Below are 20,646 nucleotides of genomic sequence, written 5' to 3' on the forward strand. Positions count from 1 at the left end.
TAAGTGTGGGTGCCTGGCATTGGAAAGCAGTAATCATTTCCTGAAGCAGCCAGTGAGCTTCTTGCTACTCCACTTCCCTATTTGTCTACTGCAAAACTTGAGATCACTGTTGGTTCTAGTAAAGCTCCTCAGGGCAGAGAATTTAAAGAAGTGTGGATCTATTGTGTGGGCTTAGTTGTCAGCCAGTCCACGCCGAATAGATGAAGCTGTGGGTCTCTTCCGCGTTTTCCTTAGAAAGCTCCGTGTGAGGTTTGTTGCTTGTTGCCTTCTGTTCTTATTGTACATCCTACTTTTTGTTTTTGTTTTTTGGGAGAGGTTCTTGAACTCAAGCGTTCTTCCTGCTTCACCTCCTAACCCTCAGGGTTAGGGTTAAAGGTATGTACTGTCACACCTGCTTAGTTTCTCCACAGTGGAACTGCAGTGCCTGGGCATTTAGCAGACATTAAATAAATATATGTGCTTATTACTTGTTCATTCAACGTTTTTGACATTCCTAGTCTAAAGAAGGAATTTATAGCTCAATTGAGAGAAAACAGCTTTTGTCAAACTATGAAAAATGGAACTGCTGTGATACAGAGTGGGAAGGAAAAGCTAATTAAAGGCCCACGACACCTCTTTAAATTTGGAATTTGATCTGGTTTGGAGGGTCACGTATGGCTTCCTTGGGGCGGTGATGTTTGACCTTAGATCTAAAATAAGTAGCAGTCATTAGGAACAAAAAAGGAGGCCAAGTTGAAGGGAAGACCATCAGGCAGAGGAACTGGTGTGTGCAAAAGCCTTTAGCAGGAGACACTGGTAATTTTTGCAGACCAAAAAGAAAGCTAGTGTTACAGAGCACAGAATGAGCTGGGGGTGTGGCCAGAGACGTTAGGTCTCATGAGGCTGCAGGAAGAGTTTATTTACTTCTTTAACCCAGGGAACAGTGATGAGTTTACCTTTAGATGGCTCTGGCCACATCTAGCCTGCATAGTCTGCTCTTGAATGGATGGTGAATGTCCATTGTGAGTCTGTAATTCTAGTGTCGAGTGCTGGTCCTGACGAATTCGTGAGCCTTATTCTTTCTGACTAGTTGTCAGAGGGACATGCTGAATTCCCTGGTATCCTCTTACTATTGTTATTGGCAAAATTGCTTTCATAGCCAAGCTCATGCTGCCCCCTTGTTTCAGATTTATTGATTATAAAGGTAAGGTAGGACTTGTTCCAGCAGACTCTTGGAGTTTACTGTCCACACATTAACTTAACCACAGATTCATGTTTGAGTACTGGAGTACACCTAGTTTAGAATGACTTGGGCAATGGAACTGGATGCTCATGAACCTTGTCCCCTGACACTCTTCCTGACAACCAGCAGGATGCTTATAGTGAAATGAAGGAGCACCTCGCTGGGCATGCTCCTCACTTTTTGCAGAAAGCAAGACCTGGAGAAACTTGCTGCTAGAGATCATGCCCTGGCAGGTAAAGAGGTTGGTATTGAATGCAGGGTCCCAAGTTGAAGCCTCTTTGTATATGCTGCAGGCCTGCCCTGGGAGATTATCCCATTCACAGTGAAGAGCCTCTAAGACTACTGTCCTTTCTTTTTCTGAGCACCTCCAGGCCACCTGCCACCATGTGACCGTCTCCCTGAGCTGAACAAAAGAGCAGCACACTTTGTTTCTAGGTCATGGGGATCTTGCTTAGGCTTTGTTGTTTTTTTATGGCACAATTTTTCTCTTTAGAGAATCTTCCCGATTTTCATTATTCCCCCTTTGCTGTATTTAATTCAGCTAAATTAAGTTTTTGAACACTATTCTGGGCATGGCCCTTTTATCAGGAGCTAATTGAAGACATAAACAGTATTTAGCTCTGCCCTCTTGGAATTTTACTTTAAATTTTAATTTAATTTGGTCTTGAGGCAAGGATTCACTATGTTTCCTAGTCTGGCATCAAACTTAAGACTCAATGAATCTGCCTGTCTTAGTGTCTTTGTGTGGCTGGAGCCATGGTTAACCAATCACCGCTGTACCTGAGTCCTTGGAACTTTTTATAAGAGTTTATATTTGGAGAGATGCATACTTAAGGGGTACATATAAGGTGTTCATATGACTAATGGTGTCTGACAGCTTTTCCGAGAAAGTAACCTTTGGTGGTGGTATTAAGTGATCTATAAATGGGCTGGAAAGGTGACTCAGCTGATAAGGGCACTTACTGCCATGCTTGATAACCTAAGTTTGACCCCCTAGAATCCACATGGAGAGGCCTGACGTCCGACTCCCACACATATGTGCTATTATGTGCATGTGTACTTGTGCTTGTGCGTGTATACATACACACAAAGTAAATAAATGGAAGCACTTCATTTTTTTAACCTGTAAGATTTCAGTTAGTGGCTCGGGAAGAGAAGGCAGGAGCAGCATCACAAGCAGATATGTAGGGGCAGAGACTGCATAAAACAAGTCAGTGCTCCTTTCAGACGGAGGCTGTGTTGGCTGCCAGCCGGCACGAGGACTTAGACGGACTCGGGTAGGCCGGAGCTTCATTGTGATCCCACACGTATTCCCTGACCTGTTAATGTTACTCCAGAGGACTGGGCATCAGGGTTGGGGTGCAGCATCCAGATGCTGCCAGTCCCTACTCTTTCATTTGCTGCTAGTTGGTTCAAAAATCTGACCGTTTCTGGAATTTTATTTTTTAACCAAGAATAATGCTTCTGTGAACAGCCTCTCAAAACATTGTTTCTTTTTTTCTCTATCTGTATCTCTGTTTATAAAAAGCAAGACTGTGGTAAAAATGAGCCTTTACCAGATAAATGCAATCATTATTTTTTCTACTAGGCCTTGTGTCCAGAAACCGCCCTGAGGAGGAGGGCCAGTATTGGCTGAGTATGGGCAGAACTTTCCATAAGGTGACACTCAAGGACAAGATGATCACAGTAACCCGATACCTTCCCAAGTGAGTCCTTGGATGTTTACAGACTTAGGTGGCCATCTTGAATTTTGTCATATACTAAATTTTGTGTATAATTTAATACATGTATAAGAAGTTGAATGATTCCTTTAGACTTTTGGCTTGCTTTAAAATAGCTTTAGGTTTACAGCTCACTACTTCCAAAAAGGAGTTGATTCCGCTTATAAAGCTTAGCGTGATTCACATCAAGCATATTAAAAATCAGAGGATAAATGTAGAAAAGAATGAAAAGTTTAAGAAGATCTGAAAATTTTCCATTATAGTTTCCTAGGATGAGCTAATTACTGTAGTTGGGAACTGAGCCAGGATAGTGCCAAATACGCGGAGACAGAGAGAGGGTAGTGGTGGTGGTGCATCCAGACTGCTTTTAAATACCAGGCCTCTCCCTTGTTTTTCAGGTACCCTTACGAGTCTGCCCAGATTCATTACACCTACAGCCTCTGCCCCTCCCACTCCGACTCAGAGTTTGTCTCCTGCTGGGTGGAATTCTGCCATGAACGGCTGGAGGAGTACAAGTGGAATTACTTAGATCAGTATATTTGTTCTGCTGGCTCTGAAGATTTCAGGTTAGAGAGAGGCCTTAACACCCCATCCATCTGCCTTGGGCAGATGCCTCATCTTTGACCACATCTGTGCTTTTGTCTGGTGTCTGTTCTGTTTTCTCTAAAATTGGAAGAACAGAGCACACCTGCATGGGTTCAAACTCTGGCTGGAGGTTATGTAGCAGTGTGAATGCACTCAGTGCCATTGACATACACTTAAAATGGGCTAAAGTGATATCTTTATCATGGAAAACAAAGCAGAACTCAGACACAGTGCTCCTTTTGGTGCAAGGGTCAGCTCTGAGCACGAACTCAGTGGAGGAACCTAGACTCAGGATCACAGATGTTGTACCTGAGGCCACCAGCTAATATGGAGCACATATATGATTCAGTATTGTTTTATTTAAGTAGTAGAATTGCCTTTCTTTGTGTGTGTGTGTTCACATGTGTGATTATATACAGGTCTATATGGTTTTTAGCAAATGCAAGGCTTCCTGTTAACATGTGCTTTCAGCATCTTAGGATTCCCTTGCTGCTTAGTAGCCTCATGGCTGTGGTGTCTCATTTATAATGTTTTAGCTTTCCTGTCCGCTTTGTAACTGATGGTGGACAACTGCTTCACTGGGTTCACAGAAGTATTGTCTTGATGCTGGGAGTAAAGCAGAAGCCACCTTGTTGTCTTCAGTTTTGTGTTGTGTCTTAAGCAAAGCCATCTGGGGCAGCAGAACAGGATGTCTTGTCTTGCATGAGCTTCAGAGAGAGCTCTCCAGGAAGGCTTTTATAACCTACTTTTTCTCACCACCACTCTGATTTCCTTGGTCCTCTGTAGTTTAATTGAGTCTCTGAAGTTCTGGAGAACCCGATTCCTACTTCTCCCAGCCTGTGTCACAGCCACTAAGCGCATCACAGAAGGGGAGGTGCACTGTGACATCTATGGGGACAGACCCCGTGCAGATGAAGATGAGTGGCAGCTCTTAGATGGCTTCATCCGCTTTGTGGAAGGCTTAAACCGCATCCGCAGGCGCCATCGCTCAGACCGCATGATTCGGGTAAGTCATCAGTTCTCAACCTGTGGGTCAGGACCTTCAGAAAACACACGTTTCCAGTGGTCTTTGAAACCGAGATACTGCTCCCCTATAAAATTATAGTTATGAAATAGCAATGAAAATAATTTTATGGTTGGGGGTCACCACAACTCGAGGAACTGTATTAAAGGGTTGCAGCATTAGGAAGGTTGAGAACCACTGGGATGAGGGCTCTTAGAGCTCCGGGGACTGTACCTAGCCTGGAATGCAGGCTGTACCTCCTGCTCTCTCAGAGGCCTGTCTTCAGCCAGATGATTTATCCCATGACTACCCAACATGTCTGAAATTCCAATCAGTGTGTTCTTGTCTATTGTAGGATGAAGGAGAGGGGATTGGTGCCAACAGTGGCTGAACTTTGCCTTATGGCATGAGTTGCCCCTTGCAGCTAAGGACATAGCACCTATTGTGCACTCTCCAAGTGGGACCAGTTGGGCACAGCTGTCATGTTTTGTGTTACTGAATTGCTAAGTAAAAGCTCTTAAGAGGTTGACAGCAGCAGGCCTTCCTTTTAGAGTTTCCAGCTCTTTCATTCTGGTCATACACTGCCACTCGGTGGAGAAACTGAGACTTGTGAAGGTTATAGGCTCTATCTGAGGCTACCCAGGCAATAAAGGGCACACATGTGATTCAGCATTGTTTTGCTTAAATTAACATAAAATATAATTGACTCTCTCTCTCTCTAAATCTGTGTGTGTGTGCACGCTTGTATACAGGTATATATAAAATACAGGGACTTATGTTACCAACCACCACAATCAAAAGGTTCCTCAGAGGTAGACCTTCTGGCTAACATTTGAGAAACTCTGAGTTTGATTCCCAGAACTAAAAGGAAAACACAAAAGCATCATGCTACCCTTGGCAGTCGCATTCGTCCAGCTCTATCTTCTAGCAACCGCTAGTCTTTTTCAGGTTTATTTATTTATTTATTTATTTATTTATTTATTTATTTATTTATTATGTATACAATATTCTGTCTGTGTGTATGCCTGTAGGCCAGAAGAGGGCACCAGACCTCATTACAGATGGTTGTGAGCCACCATGTGGTTGCTGGGAATTGAACTCAGGACCTTTGGAAGAGCAGGCAATGCTCTTAACCACTGAGCCATCACTCCAGCTCCCTTTTTCAGGTGTTTTAAAATGCTGTCATATGATACAAATTCACTTGAGGCTTGCTTATTCCACATAGCATTATGCCTTAGGATTCATTCAAGATATTGTATTAGTAGTTCATTATTTTTAATCTCCTGATAGTGTTCCTTCTTCGGCCCTGTTTTTAACCTTAGACTCCTTTTCTCCTACCAGCTACCTTCTGTGTACAAGATCACTTGTGATTAGAACATTTAGAATGCTTATGTGAAAAGAGCCAACTTCAGTTTGGATTCCAGCTCCAGGGATTTGGAGTTACTTAGTTAACCAACCTCTCTGCTTCTTAGCTTCTTCCATCATTTGGTAAACACGGAGAACCTGTGTTCCTCTGCTGGGTTAATTGGGTTCCCGGGCCCAAAGATGCCAGAGTGAGCGCCATCTCAGGGTCTACCTGGGCTAATGAGCTGTCTCCTCTCCTGTGCTTTAGAAAGGGACTGCCATGAAAGGCTTGCAGATGACCGGGCCCATCTCTGCACACTCCCTCGAGTCAACTGGCCCCCCGGTTGGGAAGAAAGGAACCTCAGCTCTGTCTGCCCTGCTGGAGATGGAGGCTAGTCAGAAGTAAGTGCCTGGTTAAGAGACTCCTCCCCACCCTGTAGGCTGTAAGGGGTTTCTGTATGTAATTAAGAAGATATTACAGGGCTGGAGAGACATCTCACCATTGAGAGCAGCGCCCATGGTGTCCCCCAGCTATCTGTAATTGCAGTTCCAAGGGTTCCAGCTCCCTCTTGTGGCCTCTGTGGATACTACACACACAGAGTACAGACTTACATGCAGGCAAACAGGCATATACATTTAATAAAACCAAATATTTTTAAGAAGACATTTACATGACAAGAAGGTGAAGCTCACACCTGGTGACTGTCACATAACAAAATAGGCCTGCAATTAGAAAATAGTCTGGCTCGGCAGTGGTGGTACACACCTTTAATCCCAGCACCCCAGAGTTAGAGGCCAATATGACATGAAGAGGTAGTTCCAGGACAACCAGGGCTACACAGAGAAACCCTATCTCAAAAAATGGGGCGGGGGGGGGGGGGAGAAAGTAAAGTTGAGTGAGCAAGAAAGCATGAGGTGTGGGGCAAATGCCTTTGGGGACAGTGTGGAGAGCGGGAAGCCAGGCCACCCTCACATGGTCTCCTAGTGGGAGGAATCGCTTGGTATTCATTTGATTTGGTTTTGTTATAATGGAAAGTTTCAAACAGATGACAAGATGTGTACTGACCAGTGTAGTAAGACGCTCTCAACAGTCATCTGGTTTTCAGTGATCGTCTGTTCTTGGCTACTTGTGTTTGATTCATAATCCATAGGTGTTATCTTTTATTTCTCAAAACCCAGACATTAAACTCTTGTTATCTGTAATATTTCATCATGTGTCTCTGAAAAATTAGTCTTCTTTTTAAAAAAAATACCAAACAAGACTGGCAGGATGGCTCAGTGTATGAAAGTATTTGCTACCAAGACTGACAGTCTGAGTGTGAGCCCCAAGACCCACTTTGTGGAAGAAGAGAATTGACCATGGAGGTTGTCCTCTGACTTCTACACTTGGACTGTGGCATGTGTGCTCCCCATTTAGGGTAACTTTAAAACAATTTAATCATAATGTTGTTATTTATCATAAAAATTACAGTTCCTTAATATCATGAAATATATTTTTAGTGTCTTTGGTGAAAATGTGTGTCTTAGTTAGGGCTACTATTGCTGTGATGAAATGCCATGATCGAAAGCAACATGGGGAGATTTATTTGGCTTATGCTTCCACATCACTGTTTATTATTAAAGGGAGTCCGGACAGAAACTCAAGCAGGTCAAGAGCTGATGCACAGGCCATGGAAGGGTATTGCTTACTGGCTTGCTCATCATGGTTTGTTCAGCCTGCTTTCTTATAGAACCCGGGACCACCAGCCCAGTGATGGTACCACTCATATTGTGTTGGGCCCGCCCCCATCGATCACTAATTAAGAAAATGCCCTACAGACGTGCCTACAGCCCCATTTTATGGAGGCATTTTCTCAATTGCAGTTCCTTCTTCTCAGAGATCTCTAGCCTGTGTTATCAACATCAAACTATCTAGCATTGTGTGTTTTCAGAGATGAGTCCCATGCCTAGAATGGCTTGGTAGGTGAGTACCAGGAGCTAGAGTTTGGGTGGAAAGGAAGGACTGTAGACAGAGCTCTCCTGAGAGGGCTGGGTTCTTGTTAGGGAAGGCCTCAGGATTCTGCCAGCAAGTTCTCCTTGACTGCAGAAAAGAACAAGGAACATATGTTTCTGGGAGTGAAGATGGAGGTAAAAAGATCTTATTTTAATTTGTCAGTGAGTCACTGTTTAGTATGCACCAGTGAGCCTCTTTCTGCTCAGATTGGGAAAAGAAAACCATCTTGTGCTTGTAGCATTTCTCAGTATGAATGATGAGGCTTTCTGTTAGCCCTGTGACAAGAGCCAGGTCAGGGACCTGAGGCCTTTTCATGCCCCAGGTGACTGCTCCTGGCTGATGTTTTAGTTTTGAAGAGGCCCAAGGTAGATTATGAGGTTATAGGAGCTAGATGTTAATATAGTATTTATTTACACAGTGCTTTTTGTTTGTTTGTTTTATTTTGTTTGTTCGGTTTTTCAAGACAGGGTTACTTTGTGTAGTCTTAGTTATCCTGGAACTCGCTCTGTAGACTAGCCTGGCCTCGAACCCACAGAGATCTGCCCACCTCTGTCTCCCAAGTGCTGGGATTAAAGGCATGTACCACCACTGCTCGGCTTGTTTGCTTTATTTTTTTTTTCTGTTATACTAAGTAGATTCAGTTGTATTTGTTGTGGAAACTAAGGTTACAGCAACTTGAGAAAGGGCTGTAAGTTTTTATAGTCTTGTTATCTTACTGTAACCATATCCTCCAGTTCCCGCTGGTCTTTATCTATAGGCACATACCCTTTATCAGGCTCTTGTGGAGTTAGCTCTGTGTTGACTAACAACAGTGTGTTAGCCTGGGCACAGATGTTGACCTGCAGGCTTTTCTGCTTTTATTAGATGAGGATAATCCAGTGTATCCAAATTGGAGTAAAAGACATCTGTCTCATGTCCCATGCAGGATGGCTCCATGCTAAAAAGCAGGCTAACAGTGTGATAGTGCCCCATCCTACAGATATGTCGAAAGATGTTTGCCTACTTGTGTCTTGCTGTTAGTGTAAGCTGACTTGCTCCTGCCATCCCTTTAAGGCCTACCAATCAGCTTTTGTGTGGGATTGGCTGCTCCCTCCTTCCATAGAATACAGTGTGCCCTGTTTATGTTCTCACATCCAGATGTGTTTGCTGTAGAAGGTTCTGAGCTATTAGACAGGAGTGGTCTCACCCAGATACGAATGCCTGTTCCTGATTTGGGGGCTAGCATCTGGAAGGCAGTTCAGTGAATGTGGATGGCTATGTGCATATGAGGGAACACATATGTGTGTGCATGTACAGTTGTGCATGTACATACAGTTCAGTGAATGTGGATGGCTATGTGCATATGAGGGAACACATACTGTGTGTGCATGTACAGTTGCTGCAGCCATAATGACATGCCAGAGAAAGTCATAGTGTTGTTTATGGTTGTAACTCAGAAGAACACTGAATGCAGAATGTGTTACAGTGTAATAAGAGAAAGACAGTTTGATATTGGTGGACAAAGAAGAAAAGCAAGTGTGCTTTTTGCTTTTCCTCTATAAATTATACCCCAGAATAACCAAGCAGTTTGAGATTTTTTCTTTCTAAAATATTCTCGCCAATAAATAACAAGGGATGATAGACTATTACTCTGTGTGGTCACTAAAGCATTAAAGGAACTAGGAATGGTCAGCATCGGCAGCCTGCCACGGACCCCAGATAGCAGTACACAGCACCGCAGAAGAAGAATCTAGGAGCTGGGCGATGGTGGCGCACGCCTTTAATCCCAGCACTTGGGAGGCAGAGGCAGGCGGATCTCTGTGAGTTCGAGACCAGCCTGGTCTACAGAGCTAGTTCCAGGACAGGCTTCAAAGCCACAGAGAAACCCTGTCTCGAAAAACCAAAAAAAAAAAAAAAAAAAAAAAAGAAAGAAAAGAATCTAGGAATGGTCAGCATTGGCAGCTTGTCATGGACCCCAGATAGCAGTACACAGCACCACAGAGGAATCTGTGTTCCCAGTTCAACCTAAATCCGACTAAACTTTTAGGTAAAGCTTATAGTTCTCAGGAAGTACAGGGCACAGAGAAGAAAACATGGAATAATAAAGGAATGAACTCAGCACATCTAGATTATATACATTTATGGGATAGATGAGCTACAAGGATAAGGAGAAAGAAGAGGAGTTTAGACCTTAAAAGAGACTTAAGAGATTATTTACAGGGGCTGGAGAGATGGCTCAGAGGTTAAGAGCATTGCCTGCTCTTCCAAAGGTCCTGAGTTCAATTCCCAGCAACCACATGGTGGCTCACAACCGTCTGTAATGGGGTCTGGTACCCTCTTCTGGCCTGAAGGCATACACACAGACAAAATATTGTATACATAATAAATAAGTAAATATTTAAAAATTAATTTTAAAAAAGATTATTTACAGCAAAACAGAGGCCTTCATAGAATCTTATTTTGGACACACTAATATTTTTTAAACAGTTGGAGTAATCTTAGATTGTGGTTATGTTTTTTTTAAAGTTATTTTCAGCCAGGCAGTAATGGCACACACCTTTAATCCCAGCACTTGGGAGGCAGAGGCAGGCGGATCTCTTGAGTTCTAGGCCAGCCTGGTCTACAGAATGAGTTCCAGGATAGCCAGGGCTACATAAAGAAACCTTGTCTCAAAAATCAAAATCAAAAAGAAAAAAAAGTTATTTTCTTTTAGAGATACTGCTGTTACAGATAAAATGATGCGTGAGCTTTGTTCCAAGGTAAGTGGTGTGAGTAGGCAGGGAGATAGAGAAAACAGAACTGTCTCTGAGTATGGATATTTCCTGGCTAAATATGCAGGGTCTCTGCATTTAATATAAATTAACCTCTTTGTTCTCTTTGTTTTAGTTTATCTTTTACTTACTTATATTTGATTATCTCACAGTCAGGTAACAAAAGTGGTGAGAGCATAGGTTTGATCTCTGCAGCACACACGTACACACACAGAGTCAGAATATGAGAAACATAACAGATTAGGTTGCCAGGGAAACAGACCAAGATAGAATTTCATATGTAAACTGTTTATTAAGGAGTGTTGTTGGGCTCAACACCTGTGGGAGGGAGTACTATCACATGCCCAGTGACAGCCTCCGGGGTCCTGCAGGAGCACTAGAGCTAGGTGGGGCAGTTTTCAGAGGTAATCTGGGTTTTGACAGCACACAGACCGTTCACTGACTTAGACCAACCTGCTGTGCTGTTGGAGCTGCCCCACCCCCTTAAATAATGCTCCCAGCTCCTGAAGAAAATAGGCCAGAACTAAGGATTTGGCTTTGAAGTATCTAGTAGCAGCAGTGGAATTGGTCCTCCTTGTCTGTGGGTGATGTATTTGTGGATTCATCTCCCACTGATCTAAAATTGAGCCTGTGGCTGGCAAGATGGCTCTGTGGGTAAAGGCTTTTGCTGCCAAGCCTGATATACTGTGTTCCCCAGAACCAGAATGATAGAAGAAGAGAACCAACTCTTGTGAGTTGTCTTCTAACTTTGATTTCCATGGGTGTTGTGGCATGAGTTACACCCCACCCCAATAAATAAATGTAATTTTTTTCTTTTAAATAAAGTCTGTACTAAATGTATAGACTTTTTTCTTATCCCCTAAACTGTGCTGTGCGATATTTATATTGGATATCATATATAGTATAAAGAGGGTTAAAGCTGGGTTTTTTAATATTTCATATACTTTAAACTACCTTTATATTACCTAGGATACACTGCATTCCATTTGTCTTAGTTGGGGAAAAATTGGAAAATGAACACAAAGCTGTGCATTAAATATACATCAGAACTGAGATAAGATAATATATATTCTAAGGAAATCTTTCTTACCTAATGACTTGGGAAGGAAGGAATATAATTATGTCACAAAAACTGACATCAATCCCTTTAAAGTATATAGAACTAATACATATCCCCTTAGTTAGTTGATACTGCATGCTACTACAATACTGATTTTCAGAATATGTTTTTGTTGAACGAATGAGGTCTTATTCTGTTTCTTAGACTGTCCTGAAATTCCTAGGCTCAAATGATCATATTGGTTAGCCTTTCAAAGAGCTGGGGCTGTAAGCACATGCCAGCCCACAATGATATATTTTTTTAATGTATATGGGTATTTTGCCTACATGTCTGTGTACCTCATGCATGCCTGGTGTTCAAAGAGGTATGAAGAGGGCTTTGTATTCCGTGGAACTGAAGTTAAGTCACCATGTGAGTGCTAGGTATCAAATCCACACAGATCCTTCTGGAACACACATTTGGTGTTCTTAATCAGTGAGTCGTTCTTCCAGCTGATTGTCTTTCTTTTTTTTCTCTTTATTTTTTATATTTTTGTTTTTTTTCAAGATAGGGTTTCCCTATGTAGCTTTGGAGCCTGTCCTGGAACTCACTCTGTAGCATGGCCTTAAACTCAGAGACCGGCCTGCCTCTGCCTCCTGAGTTCTGGGATTAAAGTTATACAGTCATCACCGGCTAGCAACATTCCCAACCAGTGATTTTCTTTTTAAACTAAACTTTTAGTATTCAAAACAATGGTTTAAAAAAATCATGAGTTTTTGACAGCTGAGAAGTCTGCATCAAACTGAACTAGGCCCTCTGAATGTGGGTGACAGTTGTATGGCTTGGTCTGTTTGTGGGACCCCTGGCAGTGGACCAGGATTTATCCCTGATGAACTGGATTTTTGGAGCCCATTCCCTATGGTGGGATATCTTGCTCAGCCTTGATGTAGTGGGGAAAGACTTAGTCCTGCCTCAGCTCAACGTGCCAGGCTTAGTTGACTGCATGTGAGAGGCCTTACCCTCTCTGAGGAGTGGATGGGGGACCAGGCGGGCAGAGTTGGGGAGAGGTGGGGAGGAGTGGGAGGAGGAGAAAGGGGGGGAGCTATGGTTGGCTTGTAAAATGAATTAAAAGAGAAAGAGAGAGAAACATGGGTTTTATTATGAAATAGTAATATATGTGTCATTATCCCTTGCCTATCTCTCCACTCCCTGCCCTCCCTCCTCCTCCTTCCCTTCCTTCCTCTGGTCCTCTTTTTTCCTTCGTTGTGCTCTTTCTGCTTCTGTGCCGTGTATATATAGATGTGCGTGTGCGCGCGCGTGCATGTATGTGTGCATGTGTTTTAAAATCTAGTCTGTGTATGAGTGGAAACATAATTTTTGTTTTTGTTTTTGTTTTTCGAGACAGGGTTTCTCTGTGGTTTTGGAGCCTGTCCTGGAACTAGCTCTTGTAGACCAGGCTGGTCTCGAACTCACAGAGATCCGCCTGCCTCTGCCTCCCGAGTGCTGGGATTAAAGGCGTGCGCCACCACCACCCGGCCCGAAACATAATATTTTGTCTTTCTTGGACTGCTTGTTTTTTATTTTTTGTTGTTTTTGAGACAAGTTCCCTAATATGCAGCTCTGGCTGTCCTGGAACTCTCTGTGTAGACCAGGCTGTCCTCAGACTCACGAAGTGCCACCTGGAACTAAAGATGTGTGACACTGCACCCTGCTTCTGGGAATGCTTTTTATTTTTTTTTATTTTTATTTTTATTTTTTTTATTTTTCGAGACAGGGTTTTTCCGTAGCTTTTGGTTCCTGTCCTGGAACTAGCTCTTGTAGACCAGGCTGGCCTCGAACTCACAGAGATCCGCCTGCCTCTGCCTCCCAAGTGCTGGGATTAAAGGCGTGTGCCACCACCGCCCAGCTGGAATGCTTTTTATTTTTACCATGTTTATTTGTGTGGGATGGCACAGTGTGTGGGGAGGTCAGAGGACAACTTACACAAGTTAGTTCTTTTCTTCCACCGTGTGCATTCAGTGATCGAACTCAGGCTGGTAGGTTTGGTGGCAAGCACCCTTACCCAATAAGCCATCTCACCAGCTGTAGGGTGTTTTTGATTGGGCTGTTTTCTGATATATTGTGGGGGACAAATGGCTGTTTAGGACAATTTAATGGTATTAAGGGTGCCATGTAGGGCCTGAAGGAAAAGCAAAGCAGAAGCGTATTTCACAGGTGGAAACAGCTGTGCTGTCTTCATGTAGACTAACTTGGTCCTTCCCTAGAGATCTTCCAGTAAGCTGCAGTCATGTGTTTTCTTTCCTTCAGGTGCCTAGGAGAACAACAGGCAACTGTGCATGGAAAAAGTTCCACTCAGGCAACTGAGAGCAGCAGTGTTGCTATGACTCCCACCTATGTGGACAGCCCACGAAAGGTAAAAGTGGCTCACCAGTCGGGGACTGTTGCTGTGTAGTTCCAGGAGCTCAATGATATATCGCCACGAATGCAGAATCAATTGTGCTGAAACTGTAGAGAAATTCTACCACAAACCACCTTAAGGTTCTCTTATCCCTTGTCAAGGAATCTTCCTGTTGATGGTAGTGATATGTGGATTTCTGCTCAGGTGCAGCCTAGGAACAGCCACACACAGTGCTATTGCTCCAGGCCTGAGATCTCACTCGAGCTGTGGAATTTGCCATCTAGTTTCCCTTCAGGGCCACCGTCATTCTACCAGAGGGGAATTGGAAATTCCTGAAGCAGCGCCCACACAAGCCTGTTCTTTTTTGATAATGGAATTCCTACTTTTTTTTTCTTTAAGACTCCTGAGAAATATTGGGAAAGAAAAAATGCAAGCAAATCTAACTTTGTATTTATTAATTTTACTCATATTATAAAGGTTTCCCATGTCATGTTTTAAAAGTTATGTTTAGGTTTGTAGCAGGAGTAATAAAAACCCAGAGACAGAAATTGGGGTTCAGCCTGAAGATTAGAAAAGCAAAAAAGCCAGCCACTGACTCTTAAACCTCTATCTCAGTCCAAAATGGTGATCCTGCCTCCAGGAGTCTCAGAATGAGACTGTGTCTGAGAGCTGTCTTCTCTCATTTTATCGTCCTCTCTAGTGCTGGGATTAAAGGTGTGTGTTACTGTGGCTGCTGGGATTAAAGGTTTGTGTCACCACTGTGGCTATTTTCTCTGATCTCCAAGCAAGCTTTATTTATTAAAATACAAATGAAATATTACTACATGGGATTTTGTGGGTTTTTTTTTTTTTTTCTGTTTTAAGTTTTAGGAATTCAACCAAGGCCTTTAACATGGTAGGCAGGTAGGTACTCTAGAACAACTGAACTAACCTCTCAATCCCTAAAACATATTTAAAGTAGCTATGGGCTGGAAGTCTGGCTCAGAGGTAGAAAGTTTAGTTTACATGCTTAAGGCCTTGGGTTTGATTCCAATACTACATTCACACAGAAAGTTTATTTAAAATGTAAATGGTTTCTCATTTTCAAGATAAATTTTAGCTGAATGTTATAGGACACACCTTTAATCCCAGCACTGAGGAGAGAGACAGGCAGATCTCTGTGTGTTAGAGACCAACCTGCTTTACAGAGCGAGTTCCAGGACAGTCAGGGTGACATAAAGACAACTGTCTTGGAAGGAAAATTTCTTACCAGTAATATAGAATTTAATCTATATCATGAAGTTGTAAATGATGCTCATGGATTTTCTTGTGGCAGTTATTTGACTGCAGGTATGATTAATTACCTTGGTATAAATTACTAGGATTATACTCTAGGGATTAAAATATGAGAAAAGTATCAACCAAAGCTGTAGGCAGCTTGGAGACTGTGAACCAGAGATCAACAACCCTGTATGTGGAGTTCAGGCTTCATGGGAAAAATAGGGGTCCTTCCTAAGTTCTTCTATATCCATTTAAAATAAAAAGCCATTATTTGCTCATGGCCTGTGCAGATCAGGGGAATGGCCAGATTACTTTGCAAGCTGTAGTTTGCTGACTCCTGCCCAAGGGGAGAGCTGTGGGTCCCAAAGGGAGTCTGTGTACAAAATAGAAGTTCTGTTGGCCAACAGCAGCAATTGTCTCAGTTCTGTGGCATAGCTCTCTCAGTACCGTCAGTGCCTCAGCAGTCATGGTCTGGGGTGGGCCAACGCCGCCCAGCCCTTTCCTGACCTTTCTACATTGTCATTTTTCAGCATTAGGGATGGTGCCAAAGGCAAGATGGACAAGCAGAAAAATTATAGGAAGTTGAAATACCCTAGAGACCACACACTAGATTGCTGTTTGAGATGCACCCTGTACTCCTCTGACTTCTGAAAGCTATGGTGCTGGCTGTGAACTCCAGGTTTAGGGAGTGGGAAGCAAAACTGCTATGAGATGTCAGCTAGCATGTCTGGAGGCAGTGCCTCTTATGGAGGGTGTGATGCGTCTGCATCCAGTCATGCCCTTCCAGGGTGTGCTCCATGAGTTTGCGGTGGCTCCTGGAAGATACTGGCAATGGTGATACAGTGAAATCCAGATATTTCACTGTTTTATTTTTAGAACTGAAGGGGAGCAGATACCTTGATTGAGTTGTTGCCACTCCTGCATTGCAGCAATAATTATGCATGCAGAATGAAAAGAGGATCACAAGCTCTTCGAAATGTCCTCTTTGTCATCTTTGCTTCAAGTACATGGGCAGCCACAAATACATAGCCAGCCATAAGTAGAGCAGGGTGTTCTTCAGAAGCCCACTGCATTGGTGCTAGTGCCTGACTTTATAAATGTGAGCAGGGTGTTCTTCAGGAAGCCCACTGCATTGGTGCTAGTGTGCCTGACTTTATACATGTGAGCAGGGTGTTCTTCAGGAAGCCCACTGTATTGGTGCTAATGTGCCTGACTTTATTTATTTTTTTTTAATTTTTATTTTTTTTGGTTTTTCGAGACAGGGTTTCTCTGTGGTTTTGGAGCCTGTCCTGGAACTAGCTCTTGTAGACCAGGCTGGTCTCGAACTCACAGAGATCCGCCTGCCTGTGCCTCCCAAGTGCTGGGATTAAAGGTGTGCGCCACCACCGCCCGGCTGTGCCTGACTTTATAAATGTCTTTGTTTCTTGATTTTGTTACACAAGCAGTAGAGGAGCAGATACTGCTGCCTCTGCACCCCCATATTCACAGAAGATTAAGCAAGACTTCTCTTTGATTCTTTGCTGCCACATTTAATAACTATCAGGCAGAAGAAATATTAGGCTTCAGTGTCTCTCTCTCAGAGGGCTGTTTGTTCCCAGACAGACTGAAGGACAAGATGTCACTGCTGCCTTTACCCTGCTGTTCCCAACACTGCTCTGGGGCCATTCCCTCTTCCTTGCCGTAGGTCCGAAGGAAGTTAAAAGCACCCAAGCCATAGGTACACACAAGGAGCTTGGCTGTACCTTTTGCCCACATAGATGGTGTTCTGCGAATTGAAGTGTGATTTCTTGCTTGTGCTTTGCATTTGGAGATTGTCTTTCTGGGCTCCCTATTCCACCCCCACCCCATTCCCTCATGTCCTGGTTTTCTCCTTGCCTGCTTGTTTTCATTTATTATTTGCTTATTTTTGATCCCCTTCTCCTATTCTCATACACAATCCATTTCTTGGCTACCTTACACCTGCTGCTGCTGCTGCTGCTGCTGCTGCTGCTGCTGCTGCTGCTGCTGCTGCTGCTGCTGCTTCCTCCTCCTCTGACTTCAGGACGGGGCCTTCTTTATGGAGTTTGTTCGCAGCCCACGCACGGCATCATCTGCCTTCTACCCTCAGGTTAGTCCAAACTCCAGCCTGTGCATGCCCATCCCGTTGGCACAAACTGGCCTTCTGTTTACCTCTGGGCAGATGAAATTGGACTGAATCTGGATCTGAGGGACAGCTGAAATTGAATTTGGCTTTAGGTGCCTTGGTGTTCAGAGCAGCAAAGGGGAACGGAAGAGATTCGTGTAAGAGGGCAGCCTAACACACCAATGCTAAACCGTTTTCATTGCTGCTTGTGTGGTTCACCTGTTTGCCACAAATCTCATTATCGCTACATTGCAGCGTCTGTCCTTTTAAATTTTACAAGCATCTTGAAATGTGTATATTTAAGGATTGAACACTTATTTTTCTCTTCCTTGTAAAGCCAAGATAAGTTTATAGCAGTATGGCAGGGGGCCTGGAGAGATGGCTCAGAGGTTAAGAGCTCTTCCAGAGGTCCTGAGTTCAATTCCCTGCAACCACATGGTGGCTCATAACCATCTGTAAGGTGATCTGGCGCCCTCTTCTGGCATGCAGGCATGCATGCAGACAGAACACTGTATATATAATAAATCTTTTTTTAAAAAAAGCATGGCTGGAAGTGGTAGGGGAAAAAACCAACCAGCATCTATAAATAGGCCTGAGCCTATGTCGAGGCTAATGGTGTGTGGCCCTGGGCAGCTCACTTACCTTCTGGGCTCCAGTTATTTGTCAGATGAAAGGTTTGGGTGAGGTCACTGAGGGCCTTCCAGGCCTTACAATTCTTTACTTACCGCATTATCTCATTTCACCTTGTAGCATGACCTGTCAGTTAAGTAAAAGCTTTATTCAGTTTTGTACGTGGAGAAATAAAGAATAGTGAAGTTGCTTTCTAGAGTACAGAGTAGAACTGGGATTTACATTCATGACCCGCAAGGCTTGACTCAAAACCCATTCTGTAATTAGCATTAGTAATTACTGTTTTGACTAGTCTTTGGAGGCAGATAGGGCTCCCTGGTGTTTATGGAGGCTTCTAAGGATTGTATGAAATTGACTAGCTGTAGAGAACTAGCTACAGAGATCTGATGAACAAGGGCTGTACAGAGTGAGTCTGGCTAAGAGGAGGGGACTTGTGAGGTGGAGTTAAAGAGTCCTTATTTAGTGGAAGTCAGAAAAGCAGCTCCCCGAGCTCCCACTTTGCCACTTTGGAATCTTGGTTTTCCAAGAATGGACATTGCCATACCTCTCTACAGCCCTTACCTATGACTCAAATAGCTCTGTGCAGTTCCTGTCGGGACCTGAGCTCTCAACCAAGCATTTCTCACCTGAGTGTAGTAGGTATACTGTATTTTGAATTAAAACAGACTCGGGCTGATTTCTCCAGTCAGATTACTTTCTTTTTTCTTTAATTTTTTTATTTTATTATTTTATATGTATTGACTGTTTTATGTGTATTGAGTGTTTTGACTGACTGTGTATCTATGCACCGCATACGTGCCTGTAAGAGGGCATTGGGTCCCCTGGAACTGGAATTGCAGATGGTTGTGAACCACTGTGTGAATGCTGGTATTTGAAGAAGTGCTTTTAACCACTGAGCCAAATCTCCAGCCCATAATATATATATTTTTTAACTTTTAATTTTATTTTATGTCTGTGGGTGTTGTTTTGTGTTTTGCCTGTGTGTATGCTGTGTATCGCATGTGTGCCCAGTGGCCTTGGAGGCCAGAAGAATGCACCGGATCTCGCAGAACTGGAGTTACAGACAGTTGTGGACTACATGAGGGTGATAGGAATACAACCCAGATCCTTAGGAAGGACAGCAAGTGGTCCTAACCACTGAGCAGCCATCTCTCCAGTCCCAAAGTCTTTTACTTTGGATGAAGGAGACTCTTCATTGATGTATTAGACTTAGAAGTCAACAGAGTCGAATGGGTCTATTTCGTGTGGTGACAAAGGTGGACAGGCTCTACAACTAGAGATAGTAAATAGAGGACGATATCATAGAGAGTGCATAGGAATGATTGGCTCTCCTGCTGTTGTAAAAATACATATAAAGTAAGCCGTGCGCGGTGGCTTACATTTGAGGCAGAAGCAGGTGGATCTCCTCTGAGTTTGAGATAGCCTGGTCTATAGAGTGAGTTCTAGAGCAGCCAGAGTTGTAGAGAGAGACCCTGTCTCAAAAAACAAGCAACAACAACAAAGATAATGTAAGTTAAAAATTCAACTCTTGGTCTGGAAAGATTCAGAGGTTAAGAGCACTGGCTGTTCTTCCGGGGGACCCAGTTTCCATTCCCAGCACCCACATGACAGCTCACACCTGCCTGTAACTCCAGTTTCAGTGGGTCCAACACCCTCACACATACACCAGTGAATATAAAATAAAATAAATTACATATTTTTTAAAAATTCATATCTTACCAGAGGCACTAAGGGTTCTTCCTGTATATACACACAATTAAATTGCATGCCTTTTTTGTTTGTTTGTTTTGTTTTGTTTTTCGAGACAATTTCTCTGTAGCTTGGAGCCTGTGCTGGAACTAGCTCTTGTAGACCAGGCTGGTCTCGAACTCACAGAGACCTGCCTGCCTCTGCCTCCCGAGTGTTGGGATTAAAGGTGTGCGCCACCACCGCCCAGCGCCTTTGTTATTTTTATTATTATAAAATATAAAAACACATTTTATGTTAATTTTCCAACATACAGTAGAGAGACCTGCTTTCAAATCTTGGCTTCAATGCCGAGGAGGTATTTGGAACTGACTATGCTTAGGACTAATTATGCTCTAGAACCTAGTTCTTCATTGTAAGAGGAAATAGTAATTTATTTTAATAGTAATTTAAAATGTTGTTTTATTAGTTATTTGAATGTTAGAAATAACAAATGTTTTCAACAAATTATAAGGGAAAGAAATCATAATGAACACATTTTTGATAATAGTGCAAACAAGTTTTTTGCCAGTCATTAAAAACAATAGAAAATATCTATATGTGGGCTGGTGAGATGGCTCAGTGGTTAAGAGCAGTGGCTGCTCTTCCAGAGCACATGGCAGCTCACAACTGTCTGTAACTCTAGTTCCAGGGAATCTGACACCCGCACACCAATGCACATAAAATAAAGTTAAAGAAATTATAGAAGGAAAATACCTATATGCTTAGAAATGAGCATACTTCTAATCTTGCATATGTAAATAAGCAGCATGGTGCTGGGTAAGGGATCAGTATACGGTCAGCATCAGCCATTATTAGAATTTGTATAATTGACCCTCTACATCCACCCACAA

At 43.0% G+C, this 20,646-nt stretch overlaps 1 protein-coding gene across 11 annotated transcripts in view; it reads left to right on the top strand.

Annotated features, from left to right (window-relative positions):
* Positions 1-20,646, top strand: part of Depdc5 (DEP domain containing 5, GATOR1 subcomplex subunit) — a 126,056-nt gene that overhangs the window by 72,834 nt on the left and 32,576 nt on the right. For 7 of the 11 annotated variants that reach the window (XM_057771395.1, XM_057771394.1, XM_057771402.1 and 4 more), the window contains exons 28-33: positions 2,811-2,928; positions 3,342-3,509; positions 4,315-4,534; positions 6,144-6,277; positions 13,965-14,070; positions 17,357-17,422. In XM_057771395.1, coding sequence (XP_057627378.1) covers positions 2,811-2,928; positions 3,342-3,509; positions 4,315-4,534; positions 6,144-6,277; positions 13,965-14,070; positions 17,357-17,422 — 812 coding nt within the window. The remainder of the gene's footprint in view (positions 1-2,810; positions 2,929-3,341; positions 3,510-4,314; positions 4,535-6,143; positions 6,278-13,964; positions 14,071-17,356; positions 17,423-20,646) is intronic. The other 4 variants (XM_057771400.1, XM_057771403.1, XM_057771401.1 and 1 more) reach the window with 1 other exon arrangement.

Source organism: Chionomys nivalis, chromosome 6 (assembly GCF_950005125.1).
Source record: "Chionomys nivalis chromosome 6, mChiNiv1.1, whole genome shotgun sequence".
Classification (NCBI taxonomy): Eukaryota; Metazoa; Chordata; class Mammalia; order Rodentia; family Cricetidae; genus Chionomys; species Chionomys nivalis.